The 18866-nt window shown below is 37.3% G+C and overlaps 1 protein-coding gene across 7 annotated transcripts; it reads left to right on the top strand.

The window, feature by feature from the left end:
• Positions 1–612: 612 nt before the first annotated feature.
• On the top strand, positions 613–17949 carry LOC114058367 (protein-lysine methyltransferase METTL21E-like). Of its 7 annotated transcripts, none has more exons than XM_027885658.1 (6): positions 613–818; positions 2535–2593; positions 3026–3092; positions 13111–13268; positions 15559–15676; positions 16531–17949. In XM_027885658.1, exons 2-6 carry the CDS (start codon positions 2549–2551, stop codon positions 16962–16964), a joined length of 822 nt encoding a protein of 273 aa, XP_027741459.1. In that variant the 5' UTR covers positions 613–818; positions 2535–2548; the 3' UTR covers positions 16965–17949. The 7 variants fall into 7 exon arrangements, with proteins under 7 accessions (XP_027741459.1, XP_027741458.1, XP_027741457.1 ...); XM_027885657.1 differs by having other exon boundaries at positions 2513–2593; XM_027885656.1 differs by having other exon boundaries at positions 2509–2593.
• The last annotated feature ends 917 nt before the right edge of the window (positions 17950–18866 follow it).

Below are 18866 nucleotides of genomic sequence, written 5' to 3'. Positions count from 1 at the left end.
GGACATTACTTCATTGGTTACACCCATACCCAAAACCGTCCTTCCCGTCATCCCACCCTTTCCACACCTACCAAATCTGAGTTGGTGGTCTCAAAATGACAACCCCTTCCTCTCCACCTTAATCTTCCTCATCCTCTGTGTCCTCCTTGGAAGAGCTTCAAGGCTTCTGAGTAGTTTTAACTGGTTATATCAAGTGGTGTGCCCCTGTTATGTCTCATTATGAGTACATTTCTACAGATTAGGTGTTTTTCACCTTGCTGAAGTCTTTGTTGAAATTCATCAAGTGGTGTGTGGATATTTATACAGATTGACAGCTGTCTCGTGGGGTAAAGCAGGGTAGGATTTTGGGAGTTGTGTTGTCACAGTTCTGCATTCCAACGTGACCACCCCTGCTACAAATGCACCTCTGCCCCTTAGTAAATTTTTCTCTGTGTTTTGGGAGACCCTTTTGATGGAGGAATGACTTTGTGCTCTTTGGTTGCTTTCTAGTAACACTGAGCGTTACATCCTGCCGCTATCTACTTTGTAAAAAATACTCCCAAGTTGGTTACTTTGTTGGTTGGGGCTCCCTTGAGTGGGTGACTGGTGCTGTTATGAAATCCACTCGCTTACGTCAGGGACGTGATGTGCGGTGCCCTCTTTGTGCTTGTGCTGCAGCTGTCAGGATTTATTATTGCTCCCAGCGTGGGGATGTTGGCAATGTGTGACACAGGCTTTGGGACACGCTCCTGCCTGAGGCTGCCCTGGGTGGAAAGTGAGCGGGCAGATAAGGACTTTGCAGTTCGAGCACCATCTTTGGAAAACTGCAAGAGATTCAGGTAACACTGACTGAAATGCGGTGCATGCCAGTAGTATTTCACTTGTCTGTGTCTTATACTCTAAATTATTTTGTATCCTTAGCTTTAAACAGCGAAACTGAGCTGTTCTGCGCTGTTTAGTTGTTTGTTGTACCTTTGAATATGTATGTTAAACCCAGACAGGTTGCTATGTTGTTCAGCGTACCTCAAAGGATATTTTTAGAATGATGTAAAAAGTGTAGAGGATCACGAAATAAAAAAGCTTTCCCTTGTAGTGTGATTTTACAGTGCAATGTTGCTTGTCCTTTAGAATGCAAAAGGACTTATTGTTAACCATTTATTTTGTCTTCTAATGGGAAGAACATTTGTCTTTTTTTATATTTCTGAGTTAGACAACAAACTGATGGATGTGTGTAGCATTTTCTGCTTAATGCCCCAGTAGTTTCTTATGCTGCTTGTTGTTTTGAAGATGCATATAAAGACTTCAAATCCCATTGAATCTGCTTTCTGTTCCTCATCTAATGATGTTGCTATAGCTAAGTTCATGTGCAGACACAAAAATAATGTCAATAATTTTTTTCTAGGTGTTACAGTAACATATATAAACCTCCATAGTTATTTTTCACCTTCAAACAAGTTAATGGTTGCTGGTATTGTAGTAGTAAAGTTAAACAAACGTGTATCTTTGGTAGGGTGAAGTCAAGAGGGCATGGTGCATGCCCTCTAAAAGGAAAGGGCTGTTCTATACTGTCCTCCTGAAGTTTTGAGAGGAAAACCTGTCTAGGGCTTTGCACTGTGAGGAAGATTTCTTGATATTCAGCATATTTTTTTACTTTGATAGTCCTTTTTTTTTTTTTTTTAGTGTATAGAGATATTCCTTCACCCACTGCCTTATTTAATTGCATTCCTATTGTGTTTTTAAACATGCGTAGATTATTAACTGTATACTGTCTGTAACCATTCCAGCAAAAATCAGTTAAATCTGCACATAACAGTTGAAATTTAAAAATTAAATTAAAACTTCAAAAATTATCAAAGCACTGTGTTTTTTTTTTCTTCCTGTGAACTCAGTGTTCTTCCTAATTGTAAAATATCAAGAATTGGAGACTACTGATTCCGTCTACTTTTCTGCAGACATCAAAAAATGTATTACCCTCTGTCATACTTTTACTTTTTTCTCTGGAGTCTGTGTGTTCTGTGACTGTTTATATAGGCACATATGCTTTCTGTTTAGCATGTTATTTGTAGATCCTACTTCCTACTTATTCTCATCTGCAACTCTTAGTAATAGGTTATTTCCCTCTTTCCTTCCCTTCAAAGCAAATTTATTCGAACAAGATTAGATCCTTTAGGTGCAATTTTTCATGTCTTTCAGACACTTTTTGCTACATTTCCTTTCAATCCTTTATGAGCCTGCAAACCCTGATTTCAGTGTTTGTTCTAATTTTAAGATTTCATAAAATAGTTTTAAATATTTGTTAGAGCTTTTTATCTCTCTCATTTTTTTTAAAGTCTGCTCTTTTGCCTCTTTGAGAGTATAGCAGTTGAACTAGTTTGCTTCTGGTTCTTTTATGCCTTGAATATTGATATTTATGTGTCTACATGGTTTTATTATCTATTTAAGTAAATTATAGCATAATACATGTAAAAGGAATTTTCTTTTTTTAATTAAGTGTCTGTGGGGAAAAAGAAATAAGGTACTTTAATTCAGGCAGGCTTGTGTTTCTCTGTCCCAGGGTTTGTGACATAGTATGGATATGGAATCATCACAACATAATTATCTACAAAATGAACTGGTAAGAGAATTGGAAAAACAAGAAGGTAAAATGTTTCTCATTTCATTATTTTTCCTTGTTGCATTTAAGAATATTGTTAAGTGTACAAAGTGTCTGCCTGACAATGAACTATCTTCTCACTCATTTTTTCTGAAGAACTGTGTTTGTACCAATTGTGCAGAAAATACAATGGATACTGCTTTTGTATTCTAGCTATGCAGTAGGCATTTTAAGTATGTTATACCTGCGTACTCTTGATCTGGCAGTTTCCTACCAGTGCCAGGCATCTGTCCTCCAGCTACTTGCCTGTGACTGGTTCCAGGGAATGAAGCTGTGACTATGATCAAGCTATTCAGAGAGGCTTGTTTACGGGCTGTCAGTTAGGGAGAATTGGTTATTACAAGCTTGGTTTCTGTCTAGACAGTCTCAGACCTAATCTTTCCAATCCCTCAGGGGCTATTGACAGCTTTTCCTCCTCAGCACTTTCATGGCTGTACACCTTTCAAGATCCTAAAGCATTTGTAAGTAGTCCCCTTTTTAGCAGTCCCCAGGAGGAGACAAGGTTTTAGGGCAGGTGCATGTGTTTTGGGGTGGACTCTAATTATGTTCTACAGCTGAGTGTGAAAGGAAGAAAGGTTTAAAATGATTTTATTTTTCTTAATATTTTTGTTTAAAATCTCAATGAGTTGTGGTCCATGTAGAGCCAGGGTTTGGGATTTCTGCTTTTTTCAGCATGCAGTTTTGCTTTGCTACCTGTTCAGTGAGGCAAGGTGGAGTTTTGGGCATGACTGCAATACTTAAATTAATTCTTTGCTCATTGAAACTAATGTCAGTTATTTCACTTTCAAATACTTTTTTTGGAGTACCCGAAACTGTGACCTTCTCTGAAAGCTGGTGTTCCACAAGAGGATGGCTGATAGGGATTGGTATAGGTTGCTATTCTACGAAGCACTGCATCCTAATTTGGAGATTTTTTTTAATGCAGTTCCCTTTTGTGTAATTCTGATTTGAAGAAAGAGCTCAAGTTGACCCTATGCAATGAAGCATGATTATTAGGGAAAGAATTATCTAGAAGAATAAATGTTAAAGATAGATCTACTAAAGACTGAAATATTGATGACAGTCATTGTGTATTCCATAGTACACGTGAGCTGAAGTAAAGTTCCACAGTCATTTCTGTGCTGCTGAAAGCTTGTCTCTCTGATATAGATATTCTCTTCATGTAGGATTCAGGGCAGGGAACAGTGAGGCTGCATGTAGTTTCTTTAGGATTTGAATTATGAAAATAAATTGAGTTCTAGGACATTAGGTCAATGTAAGCAAATTAGTCAGCAGAATACTTAGATCAAATGCAGAAATACATTCCACTTAGCTAACAGAGGAACTGTGTTGACAGCAGTAACAGGTGGTTCTCTTCCATGCCTAGAAACACTATTTTAAGAGAATAAGGAGACATGAATGGAAACTGGAATATCTTTACGGTTTCATCTGACACCATACTTTGGCATCTTAAATTCCATGCCAGGTTCTGGAAGTAAAGGGTGCTGAACCTGCTGTATGGAGATTTACCTGCTCGATCACTCTGAGCCTGCACCTTTCCTGTTCTCATCCTTTTTCTCTACAGCCTTCACCATTCCTATTTCATTATCTCACCTACCCAGTCTCAATATCTGTTTCTCGAGGTTCTTTTTCCAGTTCAGCTTCTCTGCAAATTCCAGTCATGGGATCATAGAGTCACAAAATGTTTTGGTTTGGAAAGGAACTTAAAGACCATGGGCAGAGACACCTTTCACTAGACCAGGTTGCTCAAAGCCCCATCCATCCTGGCCATTAAAACTTCCATGGATGGGACGTCCACAGCTTCTCTGGGCAACCAGTGTCACACCACTCTCACAATATGAACTCTTTATCTTTGGTGCCTTCCCCTTTGCTTCTTAATTAACTCATCATAAGTTCTTCAGTTTAAAACTCCTTATTTTTGTTCATAATTTCCATTACTACTTGTTCTCAGCTTACAGGTAGGTTCTCACCCAGTCTGATCTTTCCTCTTGTGTCTTTATCCAATCAGTTCTCCACATCCTCATCATTAGATGTCTCCTTTCTTTCCTCACATAATTTCTCACGATCATTAGCTTTAAGTCTCTTTGGCTAAACGTTTCTGAGATCAGATTGTAACAATCCCATCCTAATTTTTTGGGACACTAAATTACTTTACCCCAATTACATTCCATAAATTCACCACAGAATAATTTTATGTCTGAGACAAAAAGAGGAGAACAAGTTTGCAAGGCATACTTGTTCTTGACAGTCCATCGTTGCACTTCACTTGGCCAGGGCTTAGTTTTTAATCCATAAATATCTGAGAAAATGCTGACCTGGTAACCTTCTAATAACTCCTGACACTTTAGAAGGGGCATGCTCCCTCTACTCACCCTGCTTGACAGATGTCCTAATTGATGGCAATGCCTGCCATCATTTCAAATGTCTTGGTGAAGTCCAGAAAGGTGCCTTAAACAGGACATACTTGGAATGGAGCAAAGTGAGAATCAGCCTAACTCTGTAAATTAGAAATTAAGATATTCATCTGGGAAGAGGAGTGAGGTAGCATCTCATTCCTATTTCCTGGGTCACTTCTAAGGATACTTCTTCTCTTTCTCGTTTCCTTCCCTGATGACACTTTCCCACTGACTTCAAAGACTTTGCTATAAACTGTGAAAAATGTCCTGGGACCTGAGCATGGAGCCTAAGCCTGCCTTTTCACAACTGAGTGCCCAATTTGTCATTGGGCTTTTCCTTGCTTGTTGTCCTTCTAGCATGATTCTGTTTTTCTGATGGCCCACCTCTGGTGGTGATGGAGGGGAAGGGAAGCACCTGGTTCTGTAGGATGGCTAGAACACACCCCTTGTGTGAGTGAGTTGTGAATCTGAATTCCTCTGAGGAAGATCCAGCACTCAGTTCCTCCATTTTCTGAGTTCCTCAGTCACTGAACCATTCTTTATATAGTGGACTTTGCAATTAATACAGCTGGTTAAATAATATATTATACTATATAGAAATTACACTTTAACAATATCTTCTCACACCACCTGACTTCCCTTCTTTCACCTTCCTTCTTTTCATTTTTATTCTTGTCTCTTTGCTTTGAATTATGCTTCTATCTTAAGAACCCCCCCCAAAAAACCCAGAAAAAAACAAAACAAAACAACAAAACAAAAACAACACAACAAAAAAACCACCCCCAAACCAACCAAAAACCAAAACCATAAACAAACACATAATCTCTTACATTAATTCTCATCCTAAAAGCATTAACACCTACACACAAAACCTCCAACTCATGGAAGTTACACCATTAGTTACCTACATTTTTTGCTTCATTCCAAGATTGAGAAATACCAGAACTCAAATTCTCCTCCTCTTAGGCAACAAGCTGTCTCTAAACCAAAAAAGCTAAAAGAGGTAGTTTAGAATAACACTTCGGTGTAACTCGATTAAGGGGTGACTAGAAATAAACAGCACCTTCACAGGAAAGTGTAATAGTCTAGAAATAACTCTTTATTTGTCTCTTGACTGTCTTACAGTAAGTTACCTCTCAGCTCTTTTGTTTGAAAGTGGAAGCATTCAAGTACTCTAGTAAATGTCAGTAAAAATTCATTAATTTAACACTTCTCTGTTCCTTTTCTCTCCCCACAACAAGTAGACCTACTTTCACCATTGCTAAGCTCAAGTGGAAACTTCTTGTATATGGATAGAGCAGAAGCTGGAGGCAACGCTCAACAAATAAATCAAAGCATACATTAACTCTGCAACTTATTCTTCCCTCTCACCCATGTGCACATCTTTCCTATTTTCACTTCTCTAGTCTTTGTACTAGCTGCATTTTGACAAAAAAATAAAATTTTTCAACTGCTACCTGAGAAAGGAAGTATGGTTGCATGGATTTTAGTTTTTAGTTTACTTTCAGGTCCTTTATTCAAAGATATATTTTAGAAACCCAGAATTATTGATAAGTGAAAACTGATGGCATTTTCTTGAGTCTCTTCCTATCCATCAGGAAGTTGGTTGCCTTTTATAAAAAACATTAAACCATCTAATTTAAGGGTTACAGTCTTTTGTAGTCAAAGTCAAATAGTTTAGTTATTTTTAGAGATTAAATAGATGCAGAGCCTTGACCTGAGGGTGTTTTCAATGACTGACAAACATGATGAAGTAATGGGGGAAGTACTTCACACATTAGAATTCATTATGTGTCCCTGAGATGGACACTACAGTACTTCTATTTTCAGCCTTTTAATGGATTTTAAATGACCTGTGACTTGGGTAGGACTGGGATATCAGTGGTGTAAATTTCAAATTTATAAATGCCTCTCAAGCCTGTGTAAATACATAGACTGGATACTGTGAGCTCTTGTGTTCTTCAGTTCTTGTGTCCTCATGCTCTGAGCTAAGTGTATTTTGTCTTTTGATTGAGAAGAGGCTGCCTGTGGTGGCAGTTTTGTATTTCTACATTTCAAAGTATAAAATTTCAAGTACTATCTTACCATGACGTAGTATCTCAGATTAATCAATATAATACACCTCTTCATTTCCATCACTTCAGCAGGTTGAACTTGTAATGAATGTACTGGAATACTAACACTTACATGATGATCTCCCTTTTTGTAGGTAGGGATGAAATAAGAAAAAAATTAACTGTCATTTAGACAAGTGTGCTTTATATTCTTAGAAAGGTATAGGTTACATCTGTCTTCTGTGAAGTCAAGGGCATGATTACATTTCCCTCCTAACTCCTTCCTTTAAGGGTCCTCAGGCTAGAATGGAATGAAATAGAAATAAGTGAAATGAAATAAAGATACTAAAGGGATACCACCTGAAATTTAGGGACTATTTTTTGATTCAAGATTGTGTATGTTTCCATGGAGCCATCTGTAATGCTTGCAGGACCAGGGCTCTGATCCAGAGATATCAGTAGCTCAGTAAAAATTCGGAGATGCCAGAGTCCCTCAGTATTGGGACCTTTATGTATTTTGGGGGTAAATTTGGTCTGAGCCATTGGAAATACCCTCATGGATTCACAGGAATACCTTCTGATGATTTCTATCAGTAGAGTAATGCAACTCTTCTCCAGTCAGCTCTTACAGAAATACTGGCAGATTTGTTCTGTGACTGATCTTTCTGCAGGTATCCTCTTGACTTTGGGATATATAGATAGCTATTTCATACATATATATATATATATATATATGCTATGTGTATTATACATATTATGTCTATATGATATATATAAAACACATCTTAAATACTTAGTTTGTATGACTCCAGTCCCATGTGTCCATAGTGGGGGGATCCAAAGAGTACTGGCTGTTATGAACTCTTGGAACTTTTTTGCATTATTCAATCAGTAATATCAGCACAGATAGCCCACCTGTGTTCATCAGGCCCTGACGCAATTGCTGAGAAGCCACAGAGGAACCATGAGTGTCTTCACAGGTGTTAATACATGGTGTTAAAATATTTGTAAGTACAAATATAAATGGCAAATTTTTAATCTAAACCCTACAGGTGAGATTATACTGCTTCTGAAGTAGGGAGAAAATGTTGCTGTAGGGCTGAACTTTGTCAGGTCAAGTTCATGCTTAAGTCTTGAATTTCATTCCTTTTGCCAGTTGGAGAAGATCCATCAAAGCAGGAGAGAAGCAGAGATGACTGGATCTTATTTCCTTATGACCTTGGGCTGTGACACCATTTGACCTCAAAAGATTAAGTAGGGTCAAGGAAACACTTGAAAGAGGCTAACATGTATTTTTTTTTCCTGTAGGCTGTTTTGATGAATCCGTGGTTGAAACTGTTGTTTCTGAAATAATGCTGCTCTTATCCACTATCAAAGAACTTGGAATATGTTTTGTTACTCTGTGTGCTATTTGTGAATGAGGCTGAAAATGGAGATATTGACTGATAGTATTTTCTTAATAGCTTTCATGTGTAAGGGTCATTTCACTTTTTTAGCCACATTTTAATTCATGTATTTAGGCAATGGTAACTTTTTTTTTTTTAATAAAATTTTAATTTAGCTACCTTGTCTTTGCTGTTTTCCCTGCATTTTAAATGCTGCTTTCCAGTGCCTATCTCTGCTCCCTCTTTATTTTGTGGAGAATGCAATAATGTAGGCAATATCACTAGTTCTGCAAAGAGAGATTCCATATATGCTATTAATTGATGGATACTTAACTGTATTTTAAGGTTACCATTTCCTGGTGGAGCTATATACTTCCAGGCATGATTTTATGTGACAGGTGGTGTCAAGGGAACAGCTGATCATGTACTTAGTTTCTAAACAGGTGCAATTTCTACTCATTCTAAGCAAAAAGTGTGCAAATTAAGACAGCCTTCTGCATTGTTAAAGAAAAAATGCTACAGTTTGCATCTTTTTTCATTCTAACTTGGTCTGTCTCCTGTTGTTTTCTTCTGCTTTTCCTTCCCCTCTTGAAGGACTTCTCCAGGTGTGTCTCAGCAGAACTCACATCCTTTTCTTTCTTTAAGCTCTGTTGTAACAAGACAATGAAAGTCACATTTTAACATTTGACATGTGTCAGCAAAATCCTCTTGCTCCTTACACAAGATTTTGCAGCTTGACACAAGTTTCTCTAACTAACCTGCCACTGACTTCACAACTCCAGTCTTCCACATGATTTAGTATGTCTCTTTGGAAAACTGTGTTTGAATTTCAGTTGCAATAATGGTGATTGCTTTGCCTTTGAGAATGATGCTTTTTTCGTATGATGTGGTTGATACAGTGCAAGATTTGTCAGCAGTACCTGAGTTTTTTCCCTCAGCCCTGATATTCATGTAAAATACAGGGACTTCAAAGAACACACTCCTAAGATTTTTAACTCCAAAGATAGACTTCTATAATAATCAATATTTTATCTGAAGTATTTCAAAGAACACTATGAGAAATTAGCCTATTAGGCAAAAAGTCTTAAGCAACTTAAAGACATTAAAATTCTATTTCTTGAAGTATTTCGACATCTACAGATGGTAACTTCTTTCTGAACACAAGTTCAAGACCAAAGGAGTGCTATCTGTTTCACTAAGAAAAACTATCTCAATTTCTGTGTTACCTGAACAGGATCAGACTGCTTTGTCTTAATGTAAATAAGGTTTTAGCACTTGAAACTTCAGTGGTTTCTGTGTATGTATGCTCATACAAATAGATGAATATGCTGAAGAACATCATTCTATGTATATACCACTTTCATGCCTCTCCACATCACAGAAGAGGAGTGAGAGCAAACCTACCTGGTCAAGCACAGGCAGATGAAGAGGAGAGGATCCAGTCCTAGCAGACCTTTAAGTTCTGATATTAACAGACTTTTAAGTTCAATATGGGTGCTCGAGTAGTATTGCTGGAAATGCCCATTATGCACTTCCATACATATAAGAATTGACAAACAAGTCATTCGAGCCTCCTCTCTTGTCTGATCCTATTCTACTGACGAGTCATTTCTTGTTGTCCTAAAATGTCATTAGAATCCATTCATTGAGTCATAATTTCAGGGTTTTTTTTTCTGAACAAAAGAATATGAACTAACACAGAGATAAACACTTCCAGGAACATAACTCGCTGTTGGATTTTTGCACGTTACCAAGAAACTAGTTTGATTAAAGTACCAGCAGAATTTTCTAAATGTTTTCAGTTATTAGAAGACTTCATCTCATTTGGATTTTACTTAATCTTACAGTAATTTTTGTGTCACTTGACAGATTTTCCACTAGCTCTTTTTTTTTTTTCTCTTCTGACTGCTCTGAAGGCAGTTACAGAAAAATAAACTTCTTTCCTTTTGTGCAATCCTACAAGAATTTATTGTGAAAGATATAAAGCAGCAAATAGAAGTGTCTTTTGCAGTATGAGTGTCTTTTGCAGTGTGTAAACTTGTCTGAAGGAAAGTGAATCTGACTAAAAGTCTACACTCCTTTTTTTGTCAGCACTCTTCATCAGTATCGTTAGCATCCTGGTCCTGATAAAGTTTCCCATTAGGGTTTTAAAGCCTGTGTAACTTATGATAACTCTGAAACAGATACTGTTTTTGATTCTTCACAATACTAGTATCATCTTAGGGGAAAATAATAATAAAAAAAAATGTGTGTAAGCTTCTCCAGGTAACTCACCTGTAGGATTACCAGAAGGATAAGACGGGCAAAAATTTCAGTGGTGTTATTAATCAGGAGATTGGGGATTTTTCTTTCAGGAGTGCTGACAGTTTAGCTCAGGAAGGGAGCAGTGGCCTAAAAATTCTGTTGGTATAGGTGCTACACAAGACTGAAGTAGAAAGTTTGCTGATCACGTAGGGAATAGGTGGGAAATGTTTATTAAGCACTAGAGGGGTAGCTGTAATACTGCTAAAGTTTTATAGATCTTCTGGCAGAAGCTTTGTAAGTTAAGACTTAATAAGTTACCAGCTTCTCAACAAAATTGGATCCAAAACTGATGTCAGGGGAGGAAGAATCAAGAAAAATGGCTGTAATTGAGAAGTAATAGAAGGAATAGCTTTTACTTCCACAGCAAGTAATGATCACAGAACAAGATCAGACTGCTCTAAGCAATAGGAGAAGATTAAAAGCAGGCTGTATCTGGTATTCTTGGAAACTGGATGATATATTAAATGCACTTATGATATGAGTAATAAGATAGCTTTATGATATTTCTTTTATATATATATATATATAAATAAATTTTGCCCTGAAGCAGCATTTCTCTGACACTTAATTCATGTTTGTCAAGAGCTCCCTGATTACAGGCACAATGACTCGTATTTTCTCTCAGCTTAAAGTTAGAGGCTTGGAGAAGATGTAATGGGCTGACACATATTACTTGTTTCCTAACATCTTAAAATACCTGAGTTTCAGTGTTGAGCATTTTATTTTAATTATCTTTATAAAATTTATAAAAAAACTGTGTTTTTTTCCAGTAGTATATGTGTTGCATTATTTTAATTTTGCTGTATCCCATGATTAGGGTTCTACCCCCACAATAAATTCTTGGAGTACTGTGGTCGGTTAGTTGTTTTTTGTTGGATTTTTGTGTCTTAGGGTCAACATACTAAGATTGAACACTTTTGCTTCTTCTTTCTTATTTGTTGCTATCTTCTAGTTTCCTCTAATGGTTAAAGTTGCATTACAAGCTTAAAGCACTGGCTAATGAGCCTGAGCATCTTCCTGACGTATTTTTGTTTGGTATCATCTTTTTCTTGGTTCACTCCTGCTTTTGCTCCTTGGGCCTTGTATCACAGGGAAGAGAGAGAGAGACTTTGTCAATATGTTAGCAAGAAAATTACTGAGGCGTATGGCAAAACAAGTGACAACACTTGTGGCTGTCATGTCCTGTGACTTCAATGATTTGAGAAAGAAGAAAATGTGAAGAATCTTTGCTAGACCAATATATTTTATGCCAATGAAAGCATAAATGTTTATATTTTTAACAGAAATTGGGTGTGCAATTTCTATGCAGATCCTGATATTGATATCTATTACTTTGAGGGGGGCTGCAGGCTCGATACAGGAAACTCTGCTTTGGACAAGGTGGTAACCCAGTTATCTAATTCTCTAGCATGCTTTCTAGAAGGTGTAGCTTGCAAACATGTTTTGCTTTAGCTGATTTGCCAACAGTTCATAGTTGGCACTGAAAGCAAAATTCCTGTGAAAACTTGGAATAAATCTAGACTTTGCTAAGAAAATGCTCTAGACAACTTCACTTACATATTTCTTTTCCTAACATTGTGGTGCTGCTTTCTGTGATGATGGCAAAACTGAAATTAGCTTGGTATGCAGCTAAAAAAGAATGAATCCTCTCCAGTTATAAGAGTTATCCAGGATTATGTTAGCTATCATAAATATCCTTTGCTTAGCAACAGGGAGGGCATTCAGGATAACGAGCCAACTGGAAAAAATACCTCTGACAGGGCTCTGTTGGGGTGGGTGGATAAGCTTTCCTGATAACACTGGTGCTTGCACTCCTGTCTGTCATAATTTGCGTTGCTAGGATCTGTTTCACAAGTTTTGTGACAGACATATATGATACTCTGGCTCCTTTTGTTTACTGTCAAAAAGAACCATAATGTGGGGAAAGTGAACAGCAAAAGGATATGGAAAATAATGAAAAATTTGGGCGCATAAGACTGTGGGTACCTATACTAGGGCAGCTGTTTTTGAAGGGAAAAAGAAGTTTAAAAATTTCCTTTAGATTGCTGAAAGTAAAAACAATGTATGGTGACATTCCCCTTCTTTAATTTTTATGAACTTAGCTGCTTCAACAAATAGAAAAGAAATTATTTAGTCATAAAATATAAAACTTTAGAAATTAGAATTAAAATTAGAATTCAGGAAAATTCCAATGTATCATGCAAACCATTAATGGTGAAATGTATTTTTATTTACAGATGTCATTCATGTTCTTGCTTCCAGATCAACTTTTCAATATGAATTGGTGATTTCATTATCAGTCCACTAGCCTACTTGACTTTTTATACTTTTTCTTCTAGGGGAAAAAGAGGATGAACAGATAGTTGCAGAAATCATGAAGAGGCGTTTCTTTCCTGCTCTTATAAGTCATAAGACCTGGGAAGGCTTTCACTTTGCTGGCCATGAGATAAGAATTACAGAAGCCACTGATTGTTACGGGGCAGTCGTCTGGCCATCGGTACAATATTTTTGCAGTATTGTTATTTTTTATTTTTGGAGTCTTCTAGCGCTTTTTAATTTGTTTTATATGATAAATATGTTTTATTATATGTTGTAAACCCAAAGAAATAATTCTGTGCTTCTCTGTTCTGGAAATCCCAAATCTGAATTTAGTCTTTTTTTGTTTAAATTTGTGGTTCTGAAAGCTTAGATGGTATTTCTTCTTTGTGCCCCAGTCATATAAGGTGTATGATCTTGTGTCCCCTCCTCATTTACCAGTAACTTTTGATCTTATTAGGTAATTCTAAGCATATTTTGAAGGAAATATGGCAGTTTTATGCTTATTACATTTCTGTACGTTTTGTGAATACAGATGGCTGTGTATCAGGCAGATCCAGGTTGTGGAAACAGCTATGCTACAAGCTCACAAGATATTAACACTCATAGAAGCTACTCAGCCTACTAATGTAAGAAACAAATTTCCTTATAAATACATAGACATGGGAAAAGGAACTTTTCATTTTTTTAAGCAGCCAGAAATCTAGCGGGAGAGAACCGTTGTCCTTGGCTCTTGATAAAAGAACCATGAGCACATCCACCATACAAGGAGCCTTCTTCAAGGTTTTGAATCTGTACAACGTAGCTAACTGACTGTTTGAAAATAGTTGAGACTGAAAGAAACCACCAGAAGGTGCTACAATGAACCACTGGCACTTGAGGCTTTCTGGGAACAGTCCCTGTAGGAGAGACCCAGGAGGCTCCATTTCTGACTCAACTGTATGAGCATCTTAGGTTCATTCATCTGTGATATTCCTCATTTTAGGAGACTTGGACAAATAATCTATATGGTATGTTTTAGTGATCTCAGTGCACATCCTCATGGAAAGTTTGGCTGAGTGCCGATTATTCTCGCAGAATCATGGGCTTCCTTTTTGGAAGGGCTTAGCAAGTTTTGCTATGTGTAAGGAAGACAATCTTTCCATTTGTGTTTCTTAATGTTCCCCTTTCCTCTTGATCTAGCTTTACTTGAACTCTTCTGAAAAATGTCAGCCAAATTTGTCAAGAGGGGAGAAACTTTATTTTTGTTAAAGTTTCTGTATGTTTCGTGGAAAGGCAGAACTCTCAGATACTTTGATTCTGCTAGCTGGTTTCTACTGCAGAATAGGGCAAAACTCTGAGGGGAGGAATTATAGGAGTTTATGGAATAACAGGAAATCCTAATATAATGTGCCAAATATCAGTCAAATATCAGACCCAATCTATAGGAACCTGACTTTAATTAGTCCTGGTTCTCACAGACTTATTCCTTTAGCAGAACTCACATTACCTACTCTTTTATGGTCCGAATTAAGAGGTAGAAAACAAAAACCTTGTTTGAATTTCTAGAATGTTAACACTGGGTCAACAGTCCTGTTCCTTCCTAATTAGTTGAAAGCAAAAGTAAGAGTGTAATTTTATTGTGCCAGACCAAGTCGCTGATAATTGCCTTTCCAAATGGTCATCTGTATTGCAAGGGGATGTGGCAACCATTATATATATTTGTCAGTGGAGACTATATAATTATCATAGTCTGGGCAAAAATATGGGAGACAAGCTTGAAACTGTATTTGCCAGAGATGTAAAATTAACAATTTCTATTTCAACAGTGAACTAAAATTCATTGATTAGTGTGAGACAAGGCAGATAAGCTGAAGGGGCTTCTCAATCACAGGTTATAAATACATATGTAAGGGGTCTGTTGTAGAGGGCTCTTTATGGCTATATTTGCTATGAAAGCTTGCTAAGCTTAACAAGTTAAGCACATAGAAACTGAAAACAAACTGAACTGGAAGAAAAGGGGTAAATCTATTCATCCCTTTTGAATCATTATGGCAATTAATTGTTTTTAGAAATAATTTACTACTGGAAGAACTTAACAAGGGTTGTTATGGATTTTCTCTCACAAGCAGCTCTAATATCAAGATGTCTTTGTGAAGGGCACCTTTTAAATCCATCAGAAGTTGCAGTTATAAGCAGGATTTGCTGACTGTAATTTTACAGCTCATGTAAGATTATCTAATTGCAATTGTTCCCTCTGGCTGTAATAATTTACAAACCTATATGGTTGCATGTTGTGGCATTTATTTTGTGACCTATACGTCTCAAAGATCATAGTGAATTGTGATCGTTTAGGGATAGTGCTTACGTGAATATTGCTCATTTGAACAGACAACAGGTTTTTTGCATGCTTTGGAATGAAAATGCATATTTAGTGAAGGGGTTTGTTTCATTAATTTATTCAGTATGTTCATGGATTTCCTTCACTACAGGCTCTTGTTCTGTGTTATTTTTTGGAAACTAATTCTAAACAATATAATTTGGTTGACAAAAATGTGATTGAAATTGGAGCTGGAACTGGGTTGGTCTCCATAGTAGCCAGCTTACTGGGTGAGTATATGCCATTGCTCTTATGCTCCTAGAAATATCTCTGAGATGAATAGTGGAGGACAAAGGAAGTTGCTTTCTTCTTCCAAATGACTGTTGTTTGAGAGCTTCCCAGACCAAGGATCAGTAGATTCTAAAAGGCATGTTTGGAAACATGCTTTGTTACTTCTTTCTCTGTGAGTGTATTGATACAACATAGGAGTAAATATATTGTCATTAACTATGTTAAACAGAGGACCAAAATAAGAAATTAGTGGCTTCACAGGATGTCACTTGGAGCCCTTCCCTTGACCAAACTCTTGGATGCCAGGCCACTTTCTATCTATTTGTGTTTCAGTATTTTCCTTCAGCAACTTGATTTTCCTGCTCCAGACACTGTTGTGTTTTCTTTCATGGTAGCCTATTCTTTCTCAAGAGTATTCCGGGTCACTGGTGTCTGCATTTTAATGGAACTTTAGCTTTCTGTAGTCTAAGAAAGCTTCTTCCTCTGTGAAAAGGAAAGAACCTGAAGCAATGTTTAAATCTCATGCTGACTTCTTGGAGTCAGTAACTGGTATTCCTTGATCCTTAGCTGGTCACTGTACTTTTAACAAATGTGATATCAAGGTACAGTAAGTATCTAATTTCTCTCCACCAGCTGCGTTTAGATGGCAATCTGTAGAATAGAACTATGATGAACCAAGTATTTATTTCAAGCACAATGTCTAAGAGTTATTGGGAGCATTTGCATTGTTCTCTTACCCTCAGTGGGAGCTATCTGATGAAACCAGTTCCTTGTGCAGTAGCTTTTGTGAATGGACTTTTAGTGAAGTCCTGAAGTATATTAAAATATTCCATTTGTTCTCTCCATGTTACAGGTGCCCTTGTGACTGCCACAGATTTGCCAGAATTACTGGGAAACCTTCAGCACAATGTTCTTTACAATACGAAGCTGAAAAGCAAGCACCAGCCTTGTGTTAAGGAACTGTCTTGGGGAATTGATCTGGAAAAGAACTTTCCAAGGTCCTCCTGTCACTTTGACTACATTATGGCTGCTGATGTAGTTTACCACCATCCATTCCTGAATGAACTCCTCCTAACTTTTGATCACCTGTGCAAGAATGATACTGTTATTCTGTGGGCTATGAAATTTAGGTTGAAGGAAGAGAACCAATTTGTGGACAGATTTCAGACACTGTTTGACTTAGAGATGATTTCTAATTTCCCCAGTTTGAACATAGCCCTGTATAAAGCAATGAGGAAAGGCAGGATGAAAGCCAGCCTTCCAAAGTGCTCTGAAAGTGAGATATAGGAAGGTGACAGTTTCAGCTGTTCTGCGGCTTGTTCTCTTTTTAATAATTTCCATGTTAGTAGCTGCTGACATCTACATGAATGACACTTTTAGAGGTAGCTAAAGCAAAGCATCTGATTCCTAATGCCTCCCTAACAAATTGCTAAATTCACTTTGCTGATAGTTTTATACACAGAAGAGATGTACTTTTGACATTTTCTTGACTTTTATATGCTAAGCTGACAACTCTAATAACTTTCACTAGTCTTACCATTATTGTTATGGGTCATGTACTGAATATTTCCAAAAGCTTTTGGTTATAGCTTTGAGTGGTGTCTTATATGATCAACCAATCATTTAAAACTCAAGACTATCATGAATCCTTGTATTTAAAATTTGGAGTGTTAAATCTGATCTTTTCCCATTCTCACTCTCATGTTAATCCTCCTTTGGAACACCCTTAATAGGATGTTAAATTAGCTGAGAAAAACCTCGCCACCTATTTTGTCATAATACAGGGGTAGAATATATTAGTTACTCTTTGATTTAATGACTGTACTTCCATTTTTTTATTTAGATTCAGAGATTCTTCATCAGGGAGGGAGTTAAATGTTTTGTTGCTTGAACAAGTGCTCAATATGTAAGTTGTATAAGAAGAGTACAGCACATCGCCAGCTGTCCTTTTCAAAGACCTTAGATTCTTGGACGTCTGCTCCTCCAAAAATAGAAGGTTATCTGGACCTCAGAGAACAACAATGGAAAAATGACAGTGGCCATGAAGGGAGGAACTTTGCATTGCCAGCTGCTGGTGGCTGGAGGTAGAAAACTAAACCAGCCTGTCATAGTGTGGCTGAGGCATGGACGTGCTTAGATATTTGTTTGGTTTTGTAGTATGGACAAAATATTTTCCTCCTAGTCCTCAGGACTGTGTGCTTCTGCTTACAGTGGCCTATCCAATAATTTTCTTATGGGGAGATTAATAAAATTATTCTTTTCACATACGATATTTTCTGATTCTGTTTGATTTTGAGACCTTCAATTCCCTTGCAGGCTAGAGAAGAGAGCTGTGTCACCTCTGCTGTAGCAGACAATTGCCCTAGTAACATGAAGGCTCTGGGGACTGTCAGTCTTTAACTTTTTAGCACCTATTTGTACTTCCTTGAAGTCTATTTTATGTATTGTAGATTTGAGCATTTTTTTTATTGTTGATTTCCAGAGCATACTATCTAGTGTTTATACCTCTGATTGGGGCAGAGGCATGTTACTTATTTCCTCTGCTGCCTGGCACACATATGGGGCAGAACTATGGTAAGTGGCTGGTACAACTGGGATGTATTTTTTTCTCCCAGCTGAACATTTGGTTTTCTTGGCACTAAGGTGCCCAGTGTTAGAGAATAAGGGTTGCAGAGAGGAAAGACAGAGCTGCCAAGCTTTTCCAGTGAGAGCTGGGTATATTATGTGTGAAAGGAGGTGGTGAAGAGAATTTTGGGGGAAAAGCAGATGAGGATGTGGCGTGAGGCATCTGTTTTTGGAAAGAGAGTTGCAGAGAAAAGGTAGCTGTAGGGAGAGGGTCAGATGGAAAAAGAGAAAGAATAGTGAGAATGACTTCAAAAAGTGTTTGGAACCATAGCACCACCTTTCTTGCTACTGACTATAATGGGGGTATCCACGGTGAGGCATGGATAAAACTAAAGCAATCAGCAGTATGTGATAGTCCAGGACAGCAAATGAGAAGAAAGGGAGTCAAATCTGCTTTTTAGCTTTCCTGGTGAGGGATCACATGTGAGATTTTGATTTGGATGTTATTAGAGAAAAAGCTTCTAATCATCATCAGTTAGTTTCCTGTGACAAGGTTTGTAGATACAGGTAGCATCTTTTATTGGATCAATCAGTATAGCTGGAAAATTAGACTCTATGCCATCT

The sequence above is a fragment of the Empidonax traillii genome, unplaced genomic scaffold (genome assembly GCF_003031625.1).
Source record: "Empidonax traillii isolate 1590-97213 ecotype Southwest subspecies unplaced genomic scaffold, ASM303162v1 scaffold169:size887049, whole genome shotgun sequence".
Lineage (NCBI taxonomy): Eukaryota > Metazoa > Chordata > Aves > Passeriformes > Tyrannidae > Empidonax > Empidonax traillii.
Note: the sequence above shows the minus strand (reverse complement) of the source record. Positions and strands in the feature narration are given on the sequence as shown.

Excerpts from the sequence above, each read along its gene's own strand:
- LOC114058367 (XM_027885655.1), top strand. The coding sequence starts at position 7,639 with ATGGATTCACAGGAATACCTTCTGATGATTTCTATCAGTAGAGTAATG. Across the intron at positions 7,754-13,110 it reads TGTGACTGATCTTTCTGCAG|GGGAAAAAGAGGATGAACAG; the intron begins GTATCCTCTTGA and ends TTTTTCTTCTAG. Across the intron at positions 15,677-16,530 it reads CATAGTAGCCAGCTTACTGG|GTGCCCTTGTGACTGCCACA; the intron begins GTGAGTATATGC and ends TCCATGTTACAG.